This window comes from Papio anubis, chromosome 6, assembly GCF_008728515.1.
Source record: "Papio anubis isolate 15944 chromosome 6, Panubis1.0, whole genome shotgun sequence".
Lineage (NCBI taxonomy): Eukaryota > Metazoa > Chordata > Mammalia > Primates > Cercopithecidae > Papio > Papio anubis.
The window spans coordinates 7,470,691-7,496,637 of NC_044981.1; the positions used below are offsets into that span (position 1 = coordinate 7,470,691).

Sequence of the window (25,947 nt, forward strand, 5' to 3'; positions counted from 1 at the left end):
GTTAGATTTGGGGAGTTAAAACCATTTGGGAAAACTACAAGGGCTAATTCCAGGTCTTGGGTAGGAAATATACAAAGTTAAGCTTGTGTTATCAAAGCAAGAAAGCATTCAAGGACTAATAGGGATACGTCAAAGACACAGATGGCTTAATGTGGCTTCCACTGGCCACATTTGGGACAATTTGAGCATCAACAAGAATTACGATGTTAAAGGAGTATATTATATTGAATTTAAAAAAAACCTTTAAATCAATAACTTTAAAAACACCTTGATTCCCATAGTGAAGAAAACACTAAAATGGAAGTGTGGAAAGAACGCCAGTTAACAAACACAGAAGGCATGATACTCTTACAGAATCATTTATAACTCCTATTGTAACAACAGAGTCAGTGAAGGACTGTATAGAGCAGTTGGGGAACAGGGTATTCATATGGCCTCAAGGTATAATCTACAGATTGCTTACCAGTTCCTAAGGGGAAAATGGGGAAAATGTACTATTAGAATGAAGAGATGTAGCCACCATCTTTACCAAGTGATCAAAGTTAGCATTACTAATATAATTGAGTTATGTGTCCCTGTGAGTTGGCAACACCTCTTAGGTAGTATTCTTGCTAAAGTGCTTGATCTGAATCTAATCATGAGGGAAACAATATCTGACAAATCCAGAATGAGGGATATTCTACAAGACAACTGGCCTAGGCTCATCACAACATTTAATGATTTAATTTTAAAAAGAGGGTGAAGGAGGCTCATCTGGATTAAAAGAGACAATAACTAATAATAGCTTATGGGTTGAAAAAATAAAACTGCTATAGAAATAATTTTGGGGACAATGGGGAAATTTGAATATGAACTGTATAATAAATGATTTTATGGAATTACTAATTTTCTTAGGTTTGATCATGTATTGCGGTTACACAGGAAAATGTTCGTATTCTTGGAAGAAGCATGTTAACATATTTGGGGGTGAAGAATCTGCAACTTACTTTCAAAGAATTTAGCAAAAATCATTGGGTGGGGCTGTGAATATGGAGAGAACAGATGGAGAGAAATCAAACGTGGCAAAATGTTAACAACGAGCTGAAGGACAGCTAAACGAAAGCTCACTGTACTATTTTTAAAACTTTTCTGTAGCTATAAACCGTTTTTTCTGAGAAAGTCGAGGAGCGTGAACGTCTTTCAAGAAAGGCCAGCGCAACTGCACCCAAAAGCTGACAGGAGATTGGAAAACGCCTCTCAAAATAACAGTCCCGCCCTTCCCGGGGCTCTTCCCTACAGGCTGTTCCAGTCACGTGGTGGCTGTGGCCCCGCCCACAGCTCCCAGAGGCCCGCGCGCGCCGTCTGCAGTTCGGCCGCTTCCTCTTGGCGGGTGGGCTGCAGCCATGGAAGGCGAGCCTCCACCTGTGGAGGAGCGGCGGCGGCTGCAGGAGGAGCTGAGCGAGTTCGTGGAGAGCTGCTGCCGGACGCTGGAGGAGGTGACGGCGTCCCTGGGCTGGGACCTGGATAGTCTGGATCCCGGGGAAGAGGAGGCGGCGGAGGTGAGGGGCGCGGCCGCGGGGCCCTTTCGGGGACTATCGGCCCGCGGTCTTCTCTGGAAGAAGGGAGATCCGCACTGGCAGCCGCGGAGGAAGGGCGAGGAGTCCTCGTCCGTGTGCAGAGCCGCGATGGGCGCTCGGGACCCGAGGGGAGCCGCGGGCCCTGGAGCAACCCTGACCTCCCTGAGTCCTGGGCTCGGGCGCGCGAGGGCCTCCCGAAGGCTCCACGCCGACCTCCGGTGCGGCGCTCCTCCCGCGGAACTTCGAGCTTAAAGAAAACGGGGGGCCGGGCGCGGTGGCTTACACCTGTAATCCCAGCACTTTGAGAGGCCAAGGCGGGAGGATCCCTTGAGCCCAGGAGTTCGAGACTAGCCTGGGCAATATGGGGAAACCTCTTCCTACCAAAAATACAAAAATTAGCCGAGTGTGATGGTGTGAGCCTGTGGCCCCAGCTATTTGGGAGGCTGGAGTGGGAGGATCGCTTGAGCCCAGGAGGTCGAGGGTGCGGTGAGCCGAGATCGCTCCGCTGCATTCCAGCCTGGGCGATAGAGCAAGACCCTGTCTCAAAACACAAACAAACAAAATTCCGGAAGATGTGTTGAGTGAGGAGGGAATGGCAGATTTGGTATTTATTTAGAAACTAAGTGAATGGGTCTCAGAGTGCTGCAGAGGGATTGGCGGTTTGCATTGTCATCTGTCATATGGATTCCGCAGTTGCACCAGATTCGGTGTCAGGAGAGCTGGGAGTTTGCCAGTTCGCCTTTCTATGCCTTAAAATTGGACACTTCTTACTGGGACAGCCCCGATTCTAGGATTATTAAAGGATGTCACCAAGAGATGGTAACTGGCAACTCCCGTGGACATTAGCATTGCTTTTTTAAAAATGTAGGCAAGTGTATTTAGAGTGAACAATGGTGATTTTTGTTTTTTGTGGGGTGTTTTTTGGTGGAGTGAGAGGAAGGGAAGTGCTCCAATGTGGGGTAATTCATTATCTTTAATATTACTTCTGGGTTTACCATGCTGTAATTTCTCCTGGGTTGAAGTTACTGATTCCTGAGACATTTAAAATATATTTGATTTCTGTATATACCATTCATTATTTATTGTATTAAAAGCACAGAAGAAATTAAAAGATCTTTATTGTTCATTTAGAGGGGTATTTGAAGCTGGGAATTCCATTGAGTGGGACTTACCAGACCTTTCCATACATTGTTTACTCAGCATTGGAGTAACATTGGATTCCTTGTATTAACATTTAAATAGCACTTTGTTTGTGCCACTTACAATACATTGCTTCATTTAATACTCAATATAACCCTGTGAGGTAGGTATTGTTGACCACATTTTATAGACAAGGAAAGGGACACAGAGGTAATAATTTGTCCAAGGATACACTGCTAGTAAATGGCAATTAGGATTTCCACCGGTGTTTTAGTACTAAAATTTAGTGAACAACAGTTACAGTTCCTGGTCCTCACAGAGCTTATTGTCTGGTGGTGGTGAGGGGGAATACGGAGAACTCAACCATTATATTATCATGGGTCTATGATGGGTGGGGTTGGAATTGCTATAGTACAGTTTATTATAGGCTGTGGTGGACAAAGTGGTGGTCAACAAAGGCTTCCTGGACAAAGTGAACTCTAAGCTGGTAAATAAAAGTGATCTGAATTAACTAGGGGGTTGGGGAGTGAGAAGAAGCATCAACAGCATGTGTAGAAGTTCAGAGAGTAACCGTATCAGGAAGCAAGTAGTTAAGGATAGTTAGAGCCTAGGGTGTAGAGTTACCGCAGAACGATGGTGGGGGGTAGAGGTCAGATCTTAAATGTCCTTGTTAGCCATATTAGAAAGTCTAGATTTTTTTTTTTTTTAATGAAGGCAGTGGGGAGGCATGGAAGTATTTTAAGCCGGGGCATATCATAATCATATTTACCTTTTAATAAAATAATAACATACATTTATTGAATGCTTGCTATGTACCAGGCCCTATTTGAATTCCTTTATGTGTATAAACTTTGGTATACTTTTTTAAATCTTCACAATCACTTTTTGAGAGAGGTCCTGCTATTATTTTCATTTTATATAATAGATAAGGAAAATGAGGCAAAGAGAGATTAAGTACCTCACCCAATTTCATGCAGCCAGTAAGTGGCAGAGCTGGAATTCAGACCAGCTACAGGATGGAAAATGAAGGGGAGGGCAGCAAGACTGGAAACAGAGAGAGAAAGCGAGTGTAGTCAGGAGATGGCTGTTGTATTCCAGCAGAGAGTTGATGATCCCTGAATTGGGGAAGTGGCAGTGGGGATGGAGGATGTTGAGGGATTTTCAGAAATATTCAGGAGTTAAATTGGCAGGGCTAGGTGATTGATTGGATATGGGTGATGAGGGAGAAGACATGGTTTCTTGCTTGAGCAAGTGGGACCTTTCACTGAAATGGGAAGTACAAGAGGAGTAGGTTTGAGGGTTGGGAGACGATGAGTAGAATGAATTTATTTTTGTTTGTGTTGAACTTTTAGTGTCTTTAGTGTACGGTACTGGACAGAAACAAGGTTTAAAGATATAAATTTTGGGAGTCCTCACTGTATAGTGAGAGTTGCAGCCTTGAGATCTTTCTTTCAGTAAGCAGATACTAAATAGCAAAAGGTCAGTGGTTATATTAATTTATGAAAACCAATGTCTAAAGGGGGACAAATAGAGCAAGGTAGACAGATATTTAGAGGAGACCAAATAGAAGAAGCCAGAGAGGTAGAAAGAACATGAGGGGTGTGTCTGAATGACAAATGAACAATTGGAGTGCAACCTTCCAAGAGTTCAGATATGACAAGACAGTGACATGTTCTTTGGCTTTAGTAGCAAGGTTGTTAGTGACCTATTGACTGGTTTCAGTGGGGTGATGGTGGCAGTGAGTGAGGAATGGTTATAGGTGAGGTTGTTTAGACAGTGAGTGTAAATACACATTTCAGAGAGTTAGGCTTTGAAGGAGTGGACAAAGGACAGGGGCATTTAGAGAGTTAGGGGTTGAAGGAGTTTTGTTTTTCTTTAATACACACCCACTTGGGGGTTGAGAGAGGCCTGTAGAAGAGGATGCACTAGACAGTACTGGTACATAATTAAATGGTAAACATTTAATGGTAATAATTATTTATTTTAATATTATGTACCGATTTTCTTTGTTTCTGTTTGATTTTTATAGGATGAAGTTGTGTTATGTCCTTACGATTCCAATCATCACATGCCTAAATCGTCTTTAGCAAAGCACATGGCATCTTGTAGATTGAGGAAAATGGGCTATACCAAAGAAGAAGAGGTACCATATATTTATTATTTTATAGTAAAATATATATGTATATGTCATGCATTTCATGCCTTAATTCACAATTTTTGGAAGTTATATTGTGAGGCTCACCAATATGAAATAATAGCCCTTACTTGAAGGGTAGGATGGTACTTGCCTAATTTCACAAATTATTGTGAGAAATAATTAAGTGATACTAATCTATTGTTTATGTCAAGTCTTAAAATAGTCAATTATCTGATACTTAAGAACACTAAGATTTTTTTTTTCAGGATGAAATGTATAATCCTGAGTTTTTCTATGAGAATGTGAAGATACCTTCAATTACTTTGAGTAAGTATTAAGTTATTATAGTTTTAAAATATCTTAGTGTAGATACTGATTTTTCATTTTTGCATTATCAAAAGAATGGATTTTATAAGCATGCTTACGATTAAGGAGGACATTTAGTATCTTAAAAGAATGTAGAATTAATTAATGTACAAGGCAACTAATTCACATAATCTGAAGTTTAGAGACCAGGCTTGTATTAATAGGCAGTGAAAACCTTACAAAGCTTTGTGTAGTAGAGCAGACACCTTCCTTCTCAGTTACAACAAAAATTTGAGCATGTGACATAGATTGAAGGATGAGACTGAAGATGGACATGTGTTCCAGGGATTCACAGCATATATGGAGGTTAAAGTCTTGGGCTCTTGAAAGAGAATGTCCTGATTCAACTCCTGTTTTTATCATGAACAGATGTGACTTTCAGCGAGGTAATTAACCTGTTTGTTGCCTAAATTTCTTTATAAAATGGAGATGGTTATAATAGCACTTTGCGAGGATTAAGTGATATATATAATATTCTTAGAATAGTGTCAGGCACTTAGCTGGAGTCAGCTAAAGGGTCACAGAGTTGTGACCATTACAGCACAGGCTTCGAGAATGTTAGCTGTTATTGGTCAGTAAAATTTGTCGCTGCTACTGCTGCATGCCTAATTATAGGCATGAACTGCTTGAAGTCTGATTACTTACTGGGCTGTAGATAAATCTGAAAGGATTCTGTGTTCAGATTTCATAGACAGGGATGTGGATATTTCTTAAGATTCTGGAAGGTTTGTCCACGTGCCCAAAGGGCTTGGATCAGAAACCAGTTAATCATTTAATTGTGGTCACTGATGATTCATATTGTATTTATGGATTTTTTTTTTTTTTGACAGATAAGGACTCACAATTCCAGATAATTAAACAAGCTAGAACTGCAGTTGGGAAAGACAGTGATTGTTATAATCAAAGTAAGTGGCATTACAGTTTAAGTGAATTAATGAATCAAATTATTATTTTTCTCATAAACATGTTACTAATTTCAAGAAAAACCTGTGAAAACTGTTACATGGGAAAGGTTAAGTTTTACATTTAGCATTAGGCTAATTTGCTTCATTTCACCATCATTTGTTAGATGTTTCCTGTTGAGATACACTAGAGTCTCACTAGGACACTGTCTTAGCTAGGGGTTCATCCTTTGGAATAACCTGGTGATTTATAGGTGAGATTGTCTTGTGGCTAATATAAAAAACTGTTATTTAGTAAATACAGATGGTCCCAACTTAATGATGATTTGATTTAGGATTTTTTCAATTTTATGGTGATGTGAAAACAATGCACAATCACAAGGTTTTAGACTTTAAGTACTAGTGATTCTTTTATCAGACTCTGGGCTGCATTTTCAACTTAACCGTATAAAGTTTATGATGGGTTTATCGGGATGTAACCCCATGTAAGTCAAGGAACATCTATAAATGCCACTGAGTGAGACTCTTTTACCCTGAGATTTCCTCTCTTTAGAGTATTGAAATGCAATGTAAAGAAAAGGCTTAGGCTGAAAGAGATTAGTCTCCACAGGTACCCTCAGATTGCTACACAGTAAGTGAGTTGGTTTGAAGTGATGAATGCTTGGGATCCCCTTCTCAGAAAAAAAGTACAAACACAAAAGTTTTACATATAATTTCAGAGGATTCATATTAATAGATCCTTTCATGCCCACCTTTAGAGCTGGGTTAAAGAGTTTCTCCCTGGGAACTTCAGCAGAGAATAGGTTAGAAGTTTTAAGCATAAGCTTTTAGGAAATTGAAAGAAAACTTAATCCATCAAAAACAGAGACATAGGCCAGACACGGTGGCTCACGCCTGTCATCCCAGCACTTTGGGAGGCTGAGGCGGGTGGATCACCTGACTTCAGGAGTTCAAGACCACCCTGGCCAACATGGCGAAACACTAAAAAATACAAAAATTAGCTGGGCATGGTGGCAAGTGCCTGTAATCCCAGCTACTTGAGAGACCGAGGCAGGAAGAATTGCTGGAACCCAGGAGGCGGAGGTTTCAGTGAGCCCAGATCGCACCATTGCACTCCAGCGTGGGCAACAGAGCGAAACTCCATCTCAAAAACAAACCAACAAACAAATACATAGACAAATGAGTTAATAAAAGTTTAAATTTCTAATGAATGTAGATATGATATGACATCTAGCCAAAACCTGAGTGGCTTCTCTTATAAGGATTTCTATTTCTGCATTGTCTTCTTTGAACCTTCTGTAGGTAGCTTTCTCTGCACAACTTACCTTTTTTTCCTCATTCTTTTTTCTAGCTGAATTATATTTACCAGGCTGTAGTCATGGTTGGTTTTCTCCCTCGTTGAAGTTGAGGATCTTTACCAAATATTGTTTTAAGTCAGTATCTGGACTTGATTTCTCAGAGTTGCACTGTGGCTACAGAAGGAAGACCATCCTTAGCTGTCTATATTACATGGGTTCTCTACAACAGCCAGAAGCACATTTCTTGTATTTTTTGTTTTGAGGTTCCCACTTTTGTCCCTGTCAGCGAAATTCCAGATTTTTTTCTTTGAGGGAGACAGTTGACTCTCATTTTATTTATTCGGACAGATTACTGAGCTGTGACTAGACTGGTCAAGCCTTTTTTGGCCTCTGCTATTGGTTCTACTCATATCCCCTGGTAGTGTACCCATAAAAAAGTTGGAGGTTTTTGGTTTTTGAAGAGGTTAATAATACTTAAAGGACTTTGTTTGACTCTTAAGTGGTTAGATTTACTGAATTTATTTTAGAGTTGAAAGAGAACTTGGAGATCATCTAATCCAGTGTCTGCATTTTACAGATAAGAAAAACTATCTGATGGAGACATGAAAAAGTTCTAGTGTGTTGGTTCTAAAAGTCCTCCATATTTTTATTTTTTAAAAGGTTATTTTTTTAAAGCTCTTTTATGAATTACGTTTCTCTTTCACAACAAACTTGTGATAAACTGAACGATATTTTCCCCTCCATGATAGGTGAAGAAACAGACACAAAAAAGTGAAGTAACTCGCCTTTGCTAGATAATAGCAAAGTGGATCCAGAACTAAGTTCTGAATTTTGACACAAACTCTGAACTGAGTTGATTTTCTGTTAGATACCCTACATTTAGTAAAATTTGTGGACTAGGATTCTAGATATTGCTCAAATTTATTTATCATGTCTTTCATGATTAAGTGGAAGAATATCACAAACTTCGTATCTCTACATACTAATTGTGACTATTGGTGCTGTTAATTGTTAATTCTGCTTTGCGTAAACCTGTTTTAGAGAAATAAAAGTAGCTGCTTGGCCATGTATTAATGATGACAACTCTGAGTTTTTGTTTCTTTATCTGTAATATAAAACTCTATTTATAGAGTTGTTGAGAGGAACAGAGATAATGGATGCTAAACAAGCCCTAGCTCCAAAAATTGGTAGCTTCTATGGTCTAAGTGGAAATTAATGTACAGAAAGTAATATTAAGATAATGAAATGGATGAGTTTTATATATATAAGTAATTTAGAAAATGTTCTGCTTTTTAATTTTTATAACGGTAATAAGGGAGATTTGGACATGGAGCTTAGTTCTTTTCAAAAGCAAATAATTACTTCGAATGAATAGTTCTTTTGATAGGTAAGAGGAACTTTGATTTTGAATTCTTACACTATCTTAAATTAAGATATAATTGTTACCATAACTTTTTTTTCTTTTTTTTTTGAGGCTGAGTCTGCCATCCAGGCTGGAGTTTAATGGCACAATCTCGGCTCACTGCTAGCTCGGCCTCCTGGGTTCATGCCATTCTCCTGCCTCAGGCTACCGAGTAGCAGGGACTGCAGGCACCCGCCACCATACCGGGCTAATTTTTTTGTATTTTTTTAGTAGAGATGGAGTTTCACCATGTTAGCCAGGATGGTCTCGATTTCCTGACCTCGTGATCCGCCCACCTCGGCCTCCCAAAGTGTTGGGATTACAGGCGTGAGCTACTGTGCCTGGCCAACAACAACTTTTTATATGATCTTTAACCTTGTTTAAAAATTTTTTTTTGGCTGTGCATGGTGGCGCATGCCTGTAATCCCAGCACTTTGGGAGGCCGAGGTAGGCAGATCACCTGAGGTCAGGAGTTTGAGACCAGCCTGGCCAACATGGTGAAACCCTGTCTCTACTAAAAATACAAAAATTAGCCAGACACTATGGTGCATGCCTATAATCCAGCTACTTGGGAGGCTGAGGCAGGAGAATCTCTTGAACCTGGGAGGCGGAGGTTGCAGTGAGCCAAGATGGCGCCACTGCAGTCTAGTCTGGGCGACAGAGTGAGACTCTGTCTCAAAAAAAAAAAAATTTTTGTTTTATGTTCTCTGTAGAGAGTTATGCAATTTCTGAACAGATTATTTTTGTGGCTCATTTATGTCTTAGACATTTTAAGATCTTTTCCCTCAGGACAAGACTTTCTTTAAATATCTTATTGATGTATTTACTTTGAAGGGAGAATGACTCACATGAAAAATTTTACATTTCTCCATCTAATTCATATTTTGTTTGTTACACACTGAAATGTAAGTTTTTTGACAAGGTTTTATATGCATGTTTTCATTTCATCTGTCATGTCAGGCCTAAACTCAGTGTACAGAATTCTCAATCTTAAACTTTATGAAAGCTCGAACAGCTATTAGATGTACATACTTATTTTCAGATATAGTTACTTCGGCTAATTTTTTAACCAAGATATTTCAATCATAAACAATCAGTTTATGTTTAGTGGTTTATCTTTTTCCTTCAATATTAAATATTCAAGTTGTATATTTCAGTATCGTGAAGTGTGTTTGAGTCATGGCCATGATCAGTGTGCTATCAAAGAAACTTTAAAAGACAGGATAGAATGGCTTTAGATCCAGTCTGTTCCTATCACTTGTGAGACTTTGGGCAAGTCATGTTACTTCTATGACCCTTAATTTCTTTATCTGTAATGTTAGGGAATTGACTCTGAATGAATTCTCCCTAAAATTCTGAATTTGTATCTTTGTGACAACACCTGCTACTACTATTTAATGTTGTATGTTATATGTTTAAGATCCCCTTTGATAACAAAAGTAACTAACAAGAATTAGAATTGGCATTATTAAAACAATAGATTAGAGTTTCAATTTGGGGTGATGAAAAAATTCTAGAGATGGATAGAGGTTGCACAACAATGTGAATACACTTCATGTCTCTGAACAGTACGCTGAAAATATGGTTAGAATGTTAAATTTTATGTTATATATTTTGCCACAAAAAACCTGCAAAAACAGGCAGCCAAAGGGTCTTAGAGTTATTATAATTACAGCGCATTCATATGTACCTTTAAATCATTTAGAAACATGCATTTTGAAAATTTACATTTTATGTAAATGTAAGTTTATTTAAGTATGTTTATCCTTTTTGTTGTCAGAAATATCTATGTTCCGAATGAATTGAATGCAGTTTGTTGCTTAACCTTTCCTGTACTTTTTCTTTTTCAGTAATTGGGGTGAGTATAAAGAGGAATTAGGAACCTGAATGTACTCCTTATTTAAAGATATGCAGTATCCTTTTTGCAAATGATATCCTTTTAAAAGTATCACTCAAATTTCTAAACTTTATCTTAATACCTGTCACATATTATAGTCTTGAATTGGAATTTTGGTTGAATTACAAGGAATTTAAGTGTCAGTCTTCATCATAAACTTAAGATGAATAAATTGAAGAAAATGCTAAAATAATTTAAGAAGGAAATTATATTTCTTTGTTTAAAAATAACAGGCAAAGGTTTATATGGAGCTTGTTTGTAATACATCATTACTTTCTAATCTTTGTTTTTCTCCCAAATTTTTATAGCCTATATTCAAAGGAATTAGGCTTATCAAAGCTGTTTTTATAATTTTGTATTATAAAATGCTTACTATAATTAGAATAAAATTGATTGACTTGAAAGGGAACCCTTTTTTTTCCATTAATTCAAAACCCTTTGACTAGTAAAAATGGCCATGTATTGTTATCTAAAGCCGTGTTAAACCATGGCCTCAGATTCACTGCAGCTCTCCTCTTAATATGTAGACAAGTAGTACCTCTTTTTGTTGTAATGCTTAGTTCATAGTATGCTCTCATTTGAATTCTTTTTGCCTCTACCTAGGAACTTAATGAGGTTAGACTTTATCAAATATAAGTATCTGGAAAGAGCTACTGATTTTATGTTGTTCTATGAACCAGTTACTACTTTAGAATAAGTTAGCAAACAATAAAAGGATTCCTTTAGTAGCTCATGTTCTTTGTTTGCATTAGTGAATAATGAAGTCTAGAAAGAATTGTTTTAAATTGCTTTTTTTACAGTTCCAATCATTTTTTTATTTGAGAAAATTTGAATCTCAAAACAAAAATTTTCTTCAATGTTTAATACATCACATCAAGGTATTGTATTTACTTTTTTTCACTAATGAGCAGATTTTAGAAAATTCTGTAATTACCGGGGGGCACTGCTATTAACTTTTTTCAGTTAATTTGGTTAAGCCACTATGCTTCCTCCTCAGGAAATTAAAATGAGTTTAGTTTCAATTTAATCTGTTCTTTTCTGGCCTGAGGAGGTGTGGGATTTCTGCTACTTAATTATTTTTTGGCCCCTAGCTCTAAGTCCTTGCACAAGTGGGATATATTTTTAATATTGACCATCTAGCTTCATGTCTCATACAAAAGATATTTTTTACACAGTTTTTAATATTTCCATAGTTTATTTTCAAAGGGACTATAATGCATATTACTTATTAAAAGCATTTTCTTCCCAACTTTGATGGGGAAAAGCCTATCAACAGATACCTACTTTTGTAGATGGCTATAAAAATTGTTACCCAAAAGGCTTTCTTAGAGCAAATTGTCTTTTATGATTATTCCTGCCTGCCTTCTTGGGATCTGTCTTTATCTTGTTGGAGAGAATAGCAAACATCCATAATACGTTGTGGTTTTTTTTGTGGATATAACATTCAGGATAGAATTGTTGTTTGTCATTTATTGCTTAGATTGATATTTTGTATATTTACAGATTATGAAAAAGAGTTTGTGTTAATATTGCATTATTAAAGCACATGTTTGAAGATAATTAGTAGATTTTAAGTTCACAGTGCTTCATGTATTGTTTATTCTTGTGATTTTATTTTCACTTTAGGGATTTATTCTTCTTTGCCTGTTGAAGTTCCTCTGAATCACAAACGGTTTGTTTGTGATCTAACTCAAGCTGATCGTCTTGCCCTCTATGATTTCGTAGTTGAGGAGACAAAGAAAAAGCGCTCTGATTCTCAGATTATTGAAAATGACAGCGATCTCTTTGTAGACTTGGCTGCCAAAATCAATCAAGGTTTGAGATGCACATCATAGCTTTACATTTTTTCATTATCATTTTATTCTGTGAGTGTTATTAAGATGATTTAATTGTCGGGCCACTTTGAGTTAGAGTAAAATGGTTTTGTATCATTTAATATTGAAGTGAAGTTGGCCCTCTGTAACTGTGGGTTCCACATCCATCAATTTGACCAACTGTGGATTGAAAATATTTGGAAAAAATAAAAATGGGTGGTTGCCTCTGTACTATACATGTAGAGACTTTTTATTCTTGTCATAATTCCGTAAACAATATATTAACAACTATTCATACAGCATTTACATCGTATCAGGTTTTTGGTGGTTTTTTTTGTTTGTTTTTTTGTTTGTTTGTTTTTTTGAGACGGAGTCTTACTCTGTCACCCAGGCTGGAGTGCCGTAGCGCTATCTCTGTTTGTTGCAATCTCTGCCTCCCAAGCTCAAGCGATTCTCGTGCCTCAGCCTCCTGAGTAGCTGAGATTACAGACATGTGCCACCATGCCTGGCTAATTTTTGTATTTTTAGTAGAGATGAGGTTTTGCTACGTTGGTCAGGCTGGTCTCAAACCCCTGGCCTCAAGTGATCCTCCTGTCTTGGCCTCCCAAAGTGCTGGGATTACAGGCTTGAGCCACTGTACCTGGCCTGTATTAGGTATTGAAAGTAGTTTAGAGATGACTTCAAGTGTACAGGAGGGTGTGTGTAGGTTATATATACATACCCACCATTTTATATCAGAGACTTGAGCATCCATGGATTTTGGTATCCTTGGGGGTTCTTGAACAAATCCTCCACGGATACTGAGGGATATTTACTCAGTACCTGAGGTTTTACTCTGACTTTTACATTAAATGTACCTTCTTTCTGTAAGAATATTACAACTGTGCTGTTACTTTAATCCATGTACCTACGCACTCTTATGTTCAACTAATGGCTGGACAAAAGGAATGATATAAAACTTAGCCTGTGTATATAAATAATATACAATTTTTAGAATGTTTTTATGTGCTACTTTGAAACGAGTTAAAATATAGGATCGTGATGTGTTTATTTGATAATTCATATAATTTAAAAGCTTTGAAGGATATAATAATTTTATTTTATCCTTTCATTAGATAATAGTCGAAAAAGTCCAAAATCCTACCTTGAAATCCTGGCAGAAGTAAGAGATTATAAAAGAAGACGCCAGTCCTATAGAGCTAAGAATGTTCACATAACCAAGAAATCATATACTGAGGTAAGTTTTATATAATCTCTGTTGATAACAAAAATTTCCTTTTGGTAATTTTCTAAATCTTAAAAGGTATCTCCTTGTGAGACAGTCATAAAAGGTACAATCTTAAAAGGTATCTCCTTGTGAGAAAATAGTAGTGTATCATGGTAAGAGCATGAGTTTGGGCTTTAGGTAGACCTCACATTGAGTTTTGATTCTGCTATTTCTCATTGGCTCTTTGACTTGAGCAAGTTATTTGAGATTTTTAGATTGAATGTTTTCTTTTCGTAATAAGAATATAATCTTTGCAGGGTTGTTATGAGAATTGACTGACAATGCATGCAAACACAAGTTTCTTCATGGATATTAGCTATTATCTTTTTTGGCAGAAAGCATGTTTTTCTGTACTCTAGTAAATATTTGGGCTTAAGAAATGTGTTGATATACATTATTTATACATTAGTCTCTTAGTGTATATCTAGACTTATTTTCAGATGCCATTTAATGGCTCATTAGAGTTGATGAATTTTTTTGGTGTATGAATTACCTTGCCCAGACTCTACAAATAATTTCCTCATCAATTCCCTAATTGTTCCCATATTTTTTCTTACTTCTCTCTGATGTAAAAGACCTTCCATAATTTGGCCTCCTTTTCCCAAGCATTTTCTTTTGCTTTACTCAAGCATGTGTCTTAAACTGTATCTGATTGCCTATAATTACTCTTACCTCCATGCCCTATTACCTGTTATTTTCTTACCTGAAATGCTCTGTTTTTGCCATTTTAAATGTTGTTGAGTTTAAAGGCCACCATTTCCATGAGGTGCCAGTTGACTAATCTGTCACTAGTTTATTGTACTTATACTCTGTACCACACAGCTTAACTCTAAATTTTATGCTGTTCTTTTTTACAATTAAAGTCTGTGTTTTAGACTTACCTTCCCAAGTAGAGGCCTGGGTCCCTGTCATACTACCTTGGTGATTCTTACAGTCCCTAAGATACTTGGCTCATCAGTTGTTTCTTCTCTGGTCTCATAACCCTTGTAATCAAGCTTAAATTGTTGCTGCTAGCATTCTTCACGATTTTATAGTTTATATTTTATTGTGGAAATATTCAAACATATACTAAAGTGGATAGCATCGTCTAAGGAACCCTTATGTACCCATCACCCAGCTTCAAAAATTGAAATATAAGATTGGCAAGGGCTTCATAGAGAATGTAGCATTTGAGCGAAAGGGAGAAGCAAGGAGGAGTAAAGGAATGTCTGCTTATTGACTCTTTCGTATGTGGTGGACCTGAGCTGGGTGGGTTCTGTGCAAATAGCAGACTTCAAGGCACTTATGTAGAGCTGCTGACAGGGAGGCTTGTAGGCCTGCTAGGGAAGTGCAAGAGCTGGAACTGGAGATAGGTGTGTGTGACTCATGTCACTCCGCTAGGTTTGACCTTGGTGTATCTTAGGTTTTCCATGGGAGAATATAGTGGAGGAGGAGAAGTGGTGGATAAGGATTTTTCTGGGTAGAAGAACTAGCATTCTGAAAAGCAGATAAAAGTTTAGGAGTTTTTCAGAAACTCATTAGTAACCCAGGGTGGCTAGAGCTTAGGGCTTCATTGAGAGATGAGGCTAGGTTGTATCTGATGTAGTAAAATCCTGGAGGGCTTTGAAGGCTTCATTAAGGAGTTTGGATATTGTTCCATTTTACTTTGAGAGCCATTGAAAGTTTCTTTAAGGTAAGGAGAAATGCAGTCAGGCCTGAATGATAGTGTTTCTGAGATTGCCTCTTGTCCCCTATACCTTTTTTCTGGAAACATTTTCTGTTTAATCATGAGGGAAGTGTAAGCTCCTATTTTAGTTTTGTCTTTGCTTCTGCAGTGACTAACCCTGTGCTTGGTGGCATGGGTAAATAGGAAAGTTTCCTTGTAGAGTCATTCAGAAAGTATCTGTGAAGTGGTTGTATGTTTCATATTTTGTCTTAAGTCATATGATTAAGTCCAGATGACTTAATTATAAGGTTTTTAAAAAATCATTTGTAAATAATCTCTAACAGAGAGATAAATTGCAAAACTAAAAATAGTACCAAGAACTCACATATTGCCTTTACCCAGGTTACCCATTGTTAGCATTTTGCCACGTAGCTTATCATTGGCACTCTCTCTTTCTCTGTCTCGATCTGTACATATTGTTTTCCCCTGAATTCTTTAAGGGTTAAATTACATACATCATAACCCTTTATCCCCGGTGTGTATTTCGTAAGAACAGAGATATTTTCTCACATAAAGGTAGTACAGTTTTAGCAACTTCAAATTTAATATTGCTATAAAACTTTTATCTGCTATTCATATTCCAGTTTGACCATTGCCTTTTCTGTGTTCTCTAAACTACACAAGTCCCACAGTCCATTATGTCATAGCGCTTAGTAAATATTTGATTGTTAGCACTGATTTTTCTAGCGCTATAGTCTTAATTTTTTGAGCAGTTTCCTTACCTGAAGTTCGGTGCTTACCTCTCCCAAGGTGATTCGAGATGTGATAAATGTGCACATGGAAGAACTCAGCAATCACTGGCAAGAAGAACAAGAGAAGGCAGAGGATGATGCTGAAAAGTACGTCGTTATCTTTATTGGTGAAAATACTCTCTTTGATAACAGATAACAATTAACTTATAATTGTTAAATTTTAGCATCTCCAAAACCCTTGATAGCACATAATATCCTCATGAAAATGCTTTTTGTTTTTTGTTATCGGTGCCCAGAGTTATTATACCAGAGTTGTTCTGACATTACCCTTTGACAGTTTTCAGGGGACAACCATATTAGTGAAATATTTAAATAGCAAAACATACTAATATTTATGCCTAGTGTTCCATTATTGGAACGCCAAACCTGTGGGAATTATTTATATCCTACTGCCCACCAAGGTCTCATTGCAAAAATTTTAAAAATTGCAACCTCAGGCATAAAAGGGTTAAGAGCTCTGTTTATTTGTTGTCTTATATGGGTTATAAGATTGTGCGTATTGAGACCATATCTACCATTGGTTTGATATAGAATATTACACTTTAGACTGGTGTGTCTGTGTATGTATACTGGAGACCAGTGGTAAAACAAACTGATTAACATTCTTTTCTATGTTTTAGGAATGAAGAAAGGCGATCAGCTTCAGTAGATTCACGGCAGTCTGGTGGAAGCTATTTGGATGCTGAGTGTTCACGACATAGAAGGGACCGGAGTAGAAGCCCACATAAAAGAAAAAGAAATAAAGATAAGGATAAAAACTGTGAGTCGAGAAGAAGGAAAGAGAGGTGGGTCTAACCCTGCATCATCCAACATTGAATTCTCTACTTTTTAAAAGTAGAACAGGTTCTTCTGTTGTAAACCATGCTGAGAAAATAGATTTTAAGAATAAGCTAAAGTAAGGAGAGTAAACAATTGATTATGATTCTTAACATTCATTATAGTTCAGTTCAAATAGCCACCACTCTAGTGACATAGTTCTCTACGTGTGTGATTGGATATTTTTTTCCCTTTTTTATCTCTTACTTGCTTGCTTCCTAAACAGGACATATGAAAGTATTGTCTAGGCAGGATGTTAACTGTATTAAACACGTGCTTTCCTAGATCCCTTTCTTTTGCTCCTTCCTTCCTTCCTCTTTCTCTTATTCTTTCTTTCTTTTTCCTGCTAATTCCTCAAATAAGGGTATATTGACATTGTCAAAATTGACAGTCAGTTTTGCCCTTGTTAGTAAAATTTTTATAGCTCGAGAGATATGAATTAACACCGAATTAATAAATGTAAATCATTTGCGGTCTATTTCTGTATTCCAGCTGCTTACAATGTACCTGGATCTCAAGTTCATCAGGTCTAGAACTAAACTTACCTTTTTCTCAGTCTGCTCCTTTTTCCCCAGCATTACTATCCTGGTTAAAGAGATGACTCTCATCTATTAACTTAAGTCAGAAATCAAGGAGTCATTTTAGATACTTACTTCCACTCCTTACCGTCTGGTCAGTTCCTAATGAAATGATGGTCATTTTCCTGATTTTTCTAGTTTTCTCTAAACTTACTGCATATAATTGCATCCCTTGTGTACTGCTTAGAGTGAATAGTCACCTCATAGAACTCTTCAGTGGTGGCCTGGCATGGTGGCTCATGCCTGTAACCCCTAAACTTTGGGAGGCTGAGGCAGGTGGATCACTTGAGCTCAGGAGTTCAAGGCCAGCCCGGGCAACCTGGCAAAACCTCGTCTCTACAAAGAATACAAAGATTAGCCGGTCCCAGCCTCTTGTGGGGCTGAGGCAGGAAGATTGCTTGAGCCTGGGAGGTTGAGGCTGCAGTGAGCCATATTCTCATTCCTGCACTCCAGCCTGGGCAACAAAGTGAGACCCTGTCTCAAAAAAAGTGGGAACTCTTCAGTGGCAAAATTCACATTCTTTTGAATGGCTCTCAAGACTTCTGGGATCCTGGCTCCTACCTACTTCTTGTATTTTGCTACTACCCCATGAAATGCATAACTTGTGCTCTAGCCAGCCTGAGTTAATTAGAGTTCCTCATCCACACCGTGCCACATCTGTGCCTTTCCACTTTGTGTTCTGCTGCCTACCTGGTTTTCAAAGCCTCCTTACTCCTCCTTATCCTTTAAGACCCATCTCAGCCATTTCCTGAAGCCTTTTTCTCACTGGTTCAAGCAGAGCAGATCATCTTTTCCATTTTATTGCCACCTTACCTAGCTCATATTTGTTCTTGAGCTTAATAGTTGTTATTATCGCTGCTAGACTGTGAGCTCCATAAAGGCAAGGTCTGTATCTTATTTAGTTTTATATACAAAGTGCTTTCAAATATTAGGCTCTCAAATAATATCCTGTCTCTCCAGGGCCACTGGTAATCAGGAATTAAAGCTTATTGTATTGGTTTGGTAACTTTGTTCATCTTACTATCATTCAGTTAATTAGGTTTAAAGCCAACTATGACTTAGTCCTTTTTTTTTACTTAGTCCTTTTCTTGTACAAATGAAATATTTGCTTAGTAATCCTTTTTGATTCATATGCTGTTTTGTAATAACTATAGTGCTGCTTCTACTTAAGTAATTTTTGACATCTCTAATCAATCCCTGTTGACTTAAATACATTAGAAGTCCTCAAAATCCAAACATTAAATAATTTTTATTTAAAGAAGATAAACTGGATATAAGCAAGAAATACTTCTCAACAGGCTAATCTTTGATATCCACCCCTGGGTGGACTGAATTATAGGGACTTGGTTTATCTGACATAAACCAGAACAAGTAAAACATTCGTTTAGAATTAAAGTGTTTTTTTTTTTTTTTTAAGAGTATGTATGAAAAATGCATTATTAAAACTAAGAGACAGGCTGGGCACAGTGGCTCATGCCTGTAATCCCAGCACTTTGGGAGGCTGAGGCGGCAGATCACCTAAGGTCAGGAGTTAAGGACCAGCCTGATCAACATGGCGAAACCCTGTCTCTACTAAAAATACAAAAAATAGCCGGGCGTGTTGGTGCACACCTGAAATCCCAGCTACTAGGGAGGCTGAGACAGGAGAATCACTTGAATCTGGGAGACGGAGGTTGCAGTGAGCCGAGACTGTGCCATTGCGCTCCAGCCTGGGCAACAAGAGTGAAACTCCATCTCAAGAAAACAAAAACAAACAAAAAAACGAAGAGACAAAACTGAAATAGGAATAATCAAAATGATTTTTTTAATTACACTTTGAAGTTCTGCTTTAAAATTAACTTTGAGTATATGTAAATGATAGATACTCAGAAAATTCATTTCAGTAGAATATTAAAGTAGTATATTACTGTTGAATTATTTTAAAGCTCTGATATTAAAATGTCCATCATTTATAACCATTTTTTTAATACCTCTTTTATTTCAGGGATGGAGAAAGACACCATAGTCATAAAAGAAGAAAGCAAAAAATATAAATGAAGTACTTGTACATGTATTAATTATGCTTATGCCATGGTAACCAATATGCTGATATATTAATTGGAATTGCTTTGCATAGGAGAATGTTTTTATGATCTGTTTAGTGCTTATTATTTTCCAATAAATATGCTTCAAACCATGAGTACACTATTAGGCCCTACAACTTTGTTTTCCTTATATTTTATTAGATGATTTGCTTCCTATAACTGATCTTGTTTTGTTCTTTTTGCTAATATTTGTATCTCAAAATTCTTTAATTAAAAAAGTCAATATTTATCATATGTAAATTAAATGTGAATACATTCTCATTGCAAAAAAACTACATCTTATAAATAAGGCTAACCCTTAGAACACTATCTGCAGTCCTGTCCTCACCCCAGCAGCGACTGCTGTTTACCACTACGCTGGTGAATTGTAGTAGGGACAAACAATGTAAATATTGAAGAGAAATGGCCTGACTAATTAAAATATGATGTAGTCATGGAGGATAGATTATTGTATTGGAGTTAAAGAATCTAGATCCATATTAACCTGGATTGGTCTCAAAAACATAATGCTCAGTGAAAATAGCAAGTTGTGGAAAGTTACATACAAATTATATATATGTACAAAACAATACTATGTATTTTCTATGGCTATATAATGTATGTAAGTCTATTTTTAAAGGTTCAGAAGAATCCATACCAAAGTTCTAACAGCGAGTAGGGGGTATAGATGAGAGATTAGAGGTGCAAATCAGGATTGGGAGGGTGGTCAAAGAGAACTTTAGCTTTATCCATAACACATTTAAAAAAAAAAAAAATGGTATTCATGTTTCATTTAATTTAAAATATACTGTCATGTTGTGTTTTATAAATCAACTGAATTGAGGTACTATTTACATACATTTAATTGCACCCTTTTTAAGTGTGTATTTTATTGGGTTTTGACAGATTCATATCTCTGTGCAACCACCATCACAATCAAGATACAAATATTTTCATTACCCCCAAAATTCTCATACCCCTTTTCCCAATCAATTCCTCTACCCCTAGCCCTAGGCAGCCACAGATCTGCTTTTGGTTACCATTGATTAGATTTGTCCTTTGTAGAATTCGTGTAAATGGAATACTGCAGTATGTACTCTGCCTTCTTCCACACTACAGATTTTTGAGATTGATCCCTGTGCGTCAGTTGTCCCATTTTTTTTTTGTTACTGAGTAGTATGTTCTATTGTATGTCAGATCATTCAGGTGAGACTTCGGCGTGAAATGTTAAGCATCTGACATCTAAATAGCAATATTTTGAATATTGGAAACTCAGGTTAAAGATTTTGTTTCCAAGTAGAAATGAAATCTTATTGTTTTAATAAGTAGCTGACAGTGACAGAAAGATTGACTGGATTTGGATCAGATTGGCTGTTAGGCTTCAGGTATGGGAAACAGCTCTCAGATTTATAAATTGGAAATCACCAGGTTACTTGCCAATATATAGTCATATTGCTGCCATTCTACTTAATTTCTAAATATATAAAATCCACTTTTAAAAATTGTAAAAGCAAGGACTCGGGAGTGACTGATGAATCATGAAATTGCTGCTTTTATAGATCAAAACTACTTGAATCATCAGGAATTGTTTCATATTATGTGAAAATTGATAATTTTGTTTTAAATTATGATTTCATTTTACTAACTGGAAGAAACAGAAGAGTAAAATTGGCATATTTAGGTTTTTTGTAGAAGAAAGACGTGAAAATTAGGAGTGGATTGGAGAAATTGGGGGAAAATAGAACAGTACGGAGAAAGGAAGAGATTGAAAACGTAACCGAAGTTCTTTAAAGCTCACATTTTATAGTATCACTGCTGCAAACTAATAAAATGTGGCATTGAATGAAAAGAGGCATTTGTTTGATCCTTGAACGAATTAATCTTACATACTTCCCTGTTTGTGTTTTGAACCTTTCGCTGGATATGAGCCACTTGAGAGCAGGGTTTGTATCTTCATCAGTGTGACCCCTTTGCCTGCAACCTCATAGTTGTTAATATGTAATTTCAAATTTTGACAAAAGCATTTTCACTGCCCTGTCACATAAAATCTAGTTTTTATGTCCAGAGTGCTGCTATGAATAATTACTATAGCTGCTGGCCATCTTGCCCATCCATTAAGGTTCCTTCTCACAAACATTTCTAATCTACTGGCTGGAGTACATTGGTGCAGTCCATAGTTCACTGCAGCCTCAAACTCATAGGCTCAGGCGATCTTCTTGCCCTGGCCCACCATGTAGCTGGAACTATAGGTGTGCACCACTACACCTGGCTAATTTTTTGGTTTTTTTAGAGATGGAGTCTTGCTATGTTGCCTAGGCTGGTCTTGAACTCCTGGGCTCAGATGATCCTCCTGTCCTCAGCTTCCCAAAATGCTGGGAGCCACCAGGCATCAGGCGCGAGCTACCACACCTGTCTAAAAAGTATATATTTTTAAATTTTTTTGTAGAGACAGGATCTCACTATGTTCCCCAGCCGGTCTCAAGCTCCTGGCCTCAGTCAGCCTCCTAAAGTGCTGGGATTACAAGTGTGAGCCACTGTGCCTGGTCACTTTAATTGCAATACTGACAAGTCAACTGCCATGCAGAGCCCAGGGCACTGGTTATATTCAATAAGAAACTGAACTCAGCACTTAGAATTTTAAATTATATCAATGATCTTAAAGTATTTGCCACTTTTTAGTACAGCTAACTGGATAATCTCAAATCAAACCCTTCAGTGAAAATTCATTGTCAAGTGGTAAATTTGAGATAAAATATTTTAAATGCATTGAGAAATATTTTCTAATTACCTGTGTATGCTATAGTACAGATATTAATTCTATAAACCTGTTCATAGGTCTTCCTCCCGGTCTTCTGAGGACATTTTCTGTTTCTTTTTAGTGAGCTCATGAATGTCTAAGGGTTCTTGTGCAAAGCTTTGTTGCATTCTAAGTATAAAAAAATAAAACCCACTTATATTGCTTGAGTTTGTTTACAAGACACGTAGCTTGCTTTTTCATTTGCTATAATTGATCCTGCAGGTGTGTTAATTATAAACTAATCCTCTTTTAAACCACACTTATTTTATTATATTAGTGATTGTGCTTCCTGCTGTGGTCACAAATTTGGGAGGTTTTGGTGTTACAGAAAGTGCTCATAGCTTTTGTATATTTGGACTGGGACCAGTAATTTCTAGAGCTCCCTTCAGGACAGAAAAAATAAGATTTGCCAGATGTAAGGAACTCTGAGCTAGATTCATCGTTATTGAATAAGCCAAGTCACTTTCCCATTCTAAAAACAAGTAAGTCCACCTAAGAAAAAACAGGCTGCCTTAAAATAGAATATAAATTCCTAAACTAGTTTTTAGTCCTTTGTTTGAGTATTATAAAGCAGGGGGCACTTCCAGTTTACAATGTTGCTACATACTCCATTGGGAGAATGGTAAATGAAGAAAGGCTGCAGGCTCCAGGGAGTCCTGCCTTAGGAGTTTCACATCTTGTGGCACCAATGAAGGGATCTGGGTTTGAGTTACTTGAGTACTCTTTATGAGGCTAATTTCCCGTGAGAGTGGAGCTTTAGTAACCCGTGTTCCTCCAGCTGCAAGCCGTGACTCCTAGTCTAGAATGAGGAAGGTCATTAAGGGAGCGTCAGGAATACAGAGATGAAGCAGGAGCCTGGGCTTTGTTTGGTAATGCCGACACAATTAAAAAAAATAATGTAATAAATTCTTCTCATACTGACAGAATATCTGATCAAAGAGGGCAGTAAGATGAGTCAGGTACAATACAGGCTGTGTAACCCTGGGCCGACTCTTAGTCTCTCCGTGCCTTCTCCATACTGTACACCCTCAGAGGATTGTCAGGCTTAATGTGATCTGGCCCATGTGGTGTCTGACATATGGCAGGTACTGAATGCCCACTGTTACTGTGCTTTGTAACACAGGTGTGAGCTCTTTCTACTCTGGCTCCTGTGTCTGGTTTTGCTTATGGACCAACCTGGATATCTTACTGTGCCCTCAGAGAATTCTCTCACACAATAGTATTAGCAAATCAGTGAAGACTTCAAAAAGAAGTCTGTATAGGAGATGCTTCATGTTACCTACCTCTAGGGCATATATATATATAGCTGGTACACACATGAATCAACCAGTATTAAAATACTGAAATACTTCTAAACTTGCTGGTAAATAACTTGTTCAAAGCCCCACCTTCCCTTTCGTGCTTTGTCCTGGAAATTCTTGACCGTCTCCTAGACACCACCATGATCCAACAACAAAAAAATAAAATAAAAAAAAGAAAAGCCAGTGCCTGGAGCAGCTGGGGGCCTTGGAGCACCCTGTTCCAGGAATAAGGCTAATTGGTGGCTGTTCTGATTGATGACAGTGCAGTCAGCATCTCTCCTAAATAATGATGCATATGAATGACATGGGACATACTCTATTTCTCACTTTGCCTTATATACGGTGGGCCGTGTGTGCAAGGTGCTGTATTGTGTGGATACTAAGCATGGACATAGTTACACACACTTGAATCAGCCAAGGCTGTCTGTCGACAATGTAGCACAGATTTTGGAAGGGGGAAGTGGAATCATGTTGTAAGGTTCTCATGCTGTACATGAAATGGTGTGTAACATTATTTGTAGATAGATTATGATAAGTTGAGTGTATATTGTAAATTGAGTGTATATTGAAATAAAGCAGAGAGGTATGGTTAATAAGTTATAATGGAGAGGAAATGAGATTATTAGAAACCAAAAGAAAACAGGAAAGAAGGAAAAGGGGAACAAAAGAACAGATAAGACAAATAGAAAACAAATGGCAAGATAGATTTAAACCCACCCATCTTAACCACATTGAATGTTAAATACAGATATTCTAAACACTCCAATGTAAAGGCAGACCCAGTTATATGATGTCTACAAGGAACCCACTTTAAGTATAAGGACACAATTAGGTTAAAAGTAAAAGGATAGGAAAAGGTATACTATGCTAATACTAATTGAAAGAAAGCTATATTACTATCAGACAAAGTAGACTTCAGAACAATGAATATTATCAGGGATAAAGAGGAACATTTTGAAATGACAAATAATTCATCAAGAAGACAAAATTCTAAATTTTTATGCACCTAAGAAGAGAGATTCAAAATATATGAAACAAATATTGGTAAGACTGAAGGGAAAAATAAGCAAATGTACAGTTATAGGTAAAGATTTCAACACTCTTCCCTCAGTCATTCATAGCATAAGTAGACAGGGAAACCAGTAAATAAATAGAGGCCTTGAACAACACTATCAACCAGGTTGACCTCACTGGCATTTATGAATACTTCACCCAATAACTAGCAGAATACATTTTTTCTAAATGCACTTGTCTGTGCATACCCCTTTTGCACTTCAGCTGAGGGACCCTGGAAAGCAGCCTACTCAGGACTTTATACCCCAGGCATCACATAGCATGCTGGGCTAAAGTGTTGAAGGACGTCCTGTTTCTAGGGAGGGCAGTGGAACAGAGCCTGGGCTGTTCTGGCCATCCCCATCTTATCTTAGGATGTTGCATTTCTGGCACATTCCACAGGTACTTTTGAGAACTGGAAGCACAAAAGGTGGGAGAATTATCCACACATATATTGAGAAGACTGAAATCATACGAAGTATATACTCTGACCATAACAAAAGTAAACTGAAAGTCTTCAAATGTTTGGAAATTAAACAGTATGCATCTAAATAACGCATGGGTCAAAAATAAATCATATGGTCAAACGGGAAATATTTTTATGGAAAACATCAAAAATTGGTGGGATACAGCTAAAGCAGTGCTTAGAGAGAAATTTATGGCATGAAATGCTTTTTGTTAGACAGAAAGTTCTCAAATTAATAATTTACATTTCCACTCTAAGACATTAGAAAAAGAAGACTGAATTAAGACCAAATCAAGTAGAGGGAAGTCTTATTAGAAGTCTCCAGAGAAACAGAACCAATAGGATAGGGTCATGCAATTATGGAAGCTGGCAACTCCCAAGATCTGCAGGACGAATTGCCAAGCTGGAGACCCAGAAGGGCTAATAGCATAGTTCCAGTCTGAGTCAGACGGCCTGAGCCCCTGGAGAGCTCATGGGGTAGCTGCAGTCCAAAGGCTGGCAGGCTCAAGACCCAGGAAGAGCCGATGTTTCAGTTGGTGTCCAAAGGCAAGAAAAAGCTGACACCCTAGTTCGAAGGCCATCAGGGAGAAATCATTCTCGTACTTGGGAGAGTGGTCAGCGTTTTTGTTCTCTTCAG

At 37.5% G+C, this 25,947-nt stretch overlaps 1 protein-coding gene across 1 annotated transcript; it reads left to right on the forward strand.

The window, feature by feature from the left end:
- Positions 1–1,327: 1,327 nt before the first annotated feature.
- Positions 1,328–21,542, forward strand: SNRNP48 (small nuclear ribonucleoprotein U11/U12 subunit 48). Its single transcript, XM_003897024.5, has 9 exons — positions 1,328–1,538; positions 4,726–4,839; positions 5,100–5,160; positions 6,030–6,104; positions 12,325–12,513; positions 13,628–13,749; positions 16,235–16,323; positions 16,857–17,021; positions 19,615–21,542. Exons 1-9 carry the CDS (start codon positions 1,383–1,385, stop codon positions 19,661–19,663), a joined length of 1,020 nt encoding a protein of 339 aa, XP_003897073.1. The 5' UTR covers positions 1,328–1,382; the 3' UTR covers positions 19,664–21,542.
- The last annotated feature ends 4,405 nt before the right edge of the window (positions 21,543–25,947 follow it).